Consider the following 3,557-nt stretch of genomic DNA (forward strand, 5'->3'; position numbering starts at 1 on the left):
TTGCATTTTCAGTAGTGGGGGGGGGGGGGCAACTTCACATAGCCGATCGTACGCTCCTCGCGGCCGATCGTAATCGAACTTTACGCGACTAAGGGTACTATTACATTTGTCGTACGACAAATTTTTCAAGCGTGTCGATTGGCCGCTGAATAGAAAGTTTCTAGATACTCGAGAATTTTACTATCAGCCAATCAATACGCTTAAAAACTTTGTCGTACGACAAGTGTAATACCAGCCTAAAGACGCACACGTGCGAGATTCGAAACCGGATAATGGAACGCCGTGATAATCGGTGCCCGCGTCGGCGAGACGAGTCGACAAACGAGTAAACGCGGCTTTTTTTTTCTCTTGCAGCCGAAGTGTCTCGGTTCGTGTCGACGCGTCGGTTCATCAAAGGATCGAACGAAATCCTCCCCCCCCCCCTCCCTAAAGATACCGCGGACGTTAACGAGTCAGAAATAATTCGAAGAGGGATATTATGGCCGGGTATGTAAACACGCTCATACGTCTGTTATGATTCATATCTTATCGAGATATAATACAATATAACGTTTCTTAACGGTAGCCAACGGCACACGGTACTATTTTTCCTACCTGATAGTTTACGTGAACCAATAAGGATGCAGAGTTTCAAATCAGATTACTCGAGACTGAATCTTGATTGGCTCTCGTAGGCAATCCATTAGGAGAAATAGTATCGCGCGCCGTTGGCCGAACACACTCGCCGTGCTTGCCACACGCATTCAAATCTCCGTGAGAGCGACCGGGGCGATTGAACGAACGATGAAGAGAGCAACAAGCATTTCAATCGGCGCTTTCCATTTACCGGCACAATTTGACGCGCGTATCACTTTATCCTTGCTCATTGAATGTCGGAAAAACGACAAGTTCGTGTCGACGTGTCGCTAAAGGCACCAAACAATAGCGTTAGTTGCACTGAAAAGAAAACAGGTGAAACCCTCTTAGGATTTGTCTTCTAAAAGAACTTGACGTTGCACGTTACGCGGTGAATCAGTCGGTTTTTATGAGAAAAAATAACTCGACCATATAATTTTATGCGTGCCTTAACTTTGCGCCACACTTTATTCAATGCGCGATATGCGAGAGAGAAAAAAATATATACAGGAAAAGCTCGTCGGGAAAATCTCGATTTGTCTCGCGTCGCTTCTTCCTTTTATTTCTCTTTAAGATCCAGTTTTTCATTTTCTAGTTAAATGTTAACCAGAGATTAGTCGATTAAGGTTCGGTTTTTCATTTTCTGGTCAACTGTTAACCAGAGGTCAGTTGATTCTCCATTTTATTCTATATTATTATCGAATTGTAAGAAGAAGCGGGTAATCGACTAACCGTTTTCTGGTTAACATTTAACCGGAAAACGAAAAGCCTAAGGCCCGGTTTTTCCAACGTCGCCTAACTTTAATCTCGGTTTAATTCACGTTTGTCTCTTTCCAAAATAACAGTTGGAAAGTTTCCAACAGCTGGAAACAACAAATTAAGCTAAGCTCAAAGTGAAGCGACGTTGGAGAAACCGGTGGGCCCTAGTGGCTTACCGAGTCATTTTTCGCACTGCTTCGTGTTTACCATTTAAGGGACCTTTCAAAAGACGTTAATAATTTTTTACGCCGTTACCTTCGAACAATAATATTCTCCGGTCAACAATATAAGTTTTCAAGAATGGACGATCAAGAATAAAACTTCGAGACGACCTCGAAGATTTATGAATTAGATGCGTGTTTCCGCATACGACGTTAAGGATCGTAGGATCCTTCGCACTTTATACAGTCCCTTTCGATTGCTAACATCTGATGCCCGCAATGGTCGCCTCGGGCCGTTTCTCGTTCTACATTTTTCTGTCGGAAGACGCTGCCTCTTCCCTTACGAAACTGTCTCTGCTTCGTAAAATGCATTTTCCCTGTCTAAGGCTCGGTTTCGCCAAACGTCGCTTAACTTTAATCTTAGTTCAATTCATGTCCGTCTCTTTCTAAAGTAACAGCGGGGGAAAGAGACAAAGAACGTGTTAAACTAAGTTTAAAGTTGAGCGACGTTGGCGAAACCGGGCCTCAAGATTAATATTTCCTGCCTGTAATCTTAGGCCCGGTCTACAATGAGTTTGTCAATTAGAAGTCGGTAACTGCATGTCGATCCTTTTCCTCTCGGGGCGGAAGAAAAAAGGACCGACATATAGTTCTGACTTCTGACTAACAGCTCATTGTAGATCGGGCCTTACTACTTTCCTTACCCCTTTTTACATTAAAAATAAAATAATCGTGCATTTGAAGCGGAGAAACGAATCACTGAAAGTGAGGCAGGCGCAATTAAAAAAAGATCGTATCTCGCGCCAAAATAAATACGAAACATTCGTAAAATACAGAGACGGATGCAGCAAAAGCCCTTGTTCCCTCCGTTTCTTCGAGTTCCATACGAAGTTTCTTTCCTCGAGACTTCTTGCTTTCCAAGGCGGTGGACAAAAGGACCCGAAAGCGTACGCTCGAACGCACGTAATTAGACTGTGCCGATCGAGTCTTTTTATCGAAATGAAAAGTACGAAGCGCGCATGCGCGGGCGCGGGGGCAGAAATCCGGGAATCGGATTCGGACGTCGCGGGAGTCGGTCGGTGCAGCGATTGAGGCGGGCGCTAACATTCCGCGAGGGCGAATCCTCCTCACGGCGTCGATCCACAGGGTCAGTAATCGCGACGCAATTCCGCGAGCGTGCCGGGAACCCCGGGCGATCGCGTCGAACGCGCGTCGAACGCGCTCGGCGATCGATCCGGATCGACGGCGGACAAGATGGGGACAAGAGGGGGGGAGGGAAGGGGGAACGCGCGAGAAACGTACCGGTCGGCAGGGGCCTCTTGTTGAGGGTGACGTCGAAGAGCCGCCTGATCTCGTCGTCCAGGCTCGGGTTGAACGGAAACAGCGAGTTCTCCAGCGTCGGCAACATGTCGTACATAATCCGACGCGGCGCGCCACGACGACGACGAAGGCGATCTCGCGGCGCGAACTTTTCGGCGAGCTTCCGTTCGCAGAGGCCCGTGGAGGAAGGTACTAGTCGCGCGGACGCGCGCGTCGCGTGTCTCGTCACCGAGGGACCGAGAGTCCAACCACTTAACGACCGCAATCGGCTGCGTATCGCGTACGACTGCGTCGCCGAGTGCCCAGGCGCTACCGGTAATCTTCTATCTTTACGGCGTAGAAGAGGAGGGGCCCCGGTTCCTCCCCGCTCCTCTCCGCTCCTCTGCCTGGCCGCGTCGTTAGAAGTTCACCGTACGGCGCGCACGGTTAAGGAGAAAAACGAGGAAAAAAACGTACAAAGCGCGACGCCGCGCCGGCCCCAAACAAAGCCGCTGCGCGCGCTCGTATTGTTTACGTGACCTCGGGAAGGGCGATAGGGGGGCTTAGGGAGCTAGATAACGCGCTTCGGACGTCGTTTCTCGGAAGAGAGGGGGCCGGCCGGCGACTTCTGCGCCGCGGAATATCCGGGCAGGGTGTCCGACCGGAGAGATCGCATCTACCAATGATAATCGGTTGATCGCTGGGACCCTTGGGGCGGGGGGG

At 49.3% G+C, this 3,557-nt stretch overlaps 1 protein-coding gene across 3 annotated transcripts in view; it reads right to left on the bottom strand.

Annotated features, from left to right (window-relative positions):
- The window catches only part of LOC105559927 (protein nanos), an 11,909-nt gene extending 8,687 nt beyond the window's left edge, over positions 1-3,222 (bottom strand). For 2 of the 3 annotated variants that reach the window (XR_001008783.1, XM_012008586.1), the window contains exon 1: positions 2,838-3,221. Coding sequence is in view for 2 of the 3 variants with exons in the window: in XM_012008586.1 (XP_011863976.1) it covers positions 2,838-2,952 (115 nt within the window). In the remaining variant the exon portion in view is untranslated. Of the gene's footprint in view, positions 1-2,837 lie in introns of all 3 variants that reach the window. The other variant, XM_012008587.1, reaches the window with a different exon arrangement.
- Between the last annotated feature and the right edge of the window lie 335 nt (positions 3,223-3,557).

Source organism: Vollenhovia emeryi, unplaced genomic scaffold (assembly GCF_000949405.1).
Source record: "Vollenhovia emeryi isolate VEMERY1.0 unplaced genomic scaffold, V.emery_V1.0 DF939249.1, whole genome shotgun sequence".
NCBI classification, from domain to species: Eukaryota; Metazoa; Arthropoda; class Insecta; order Hymenoptera; family Formicidae; genus Vollenhovia; species Vollenhovia emeryi.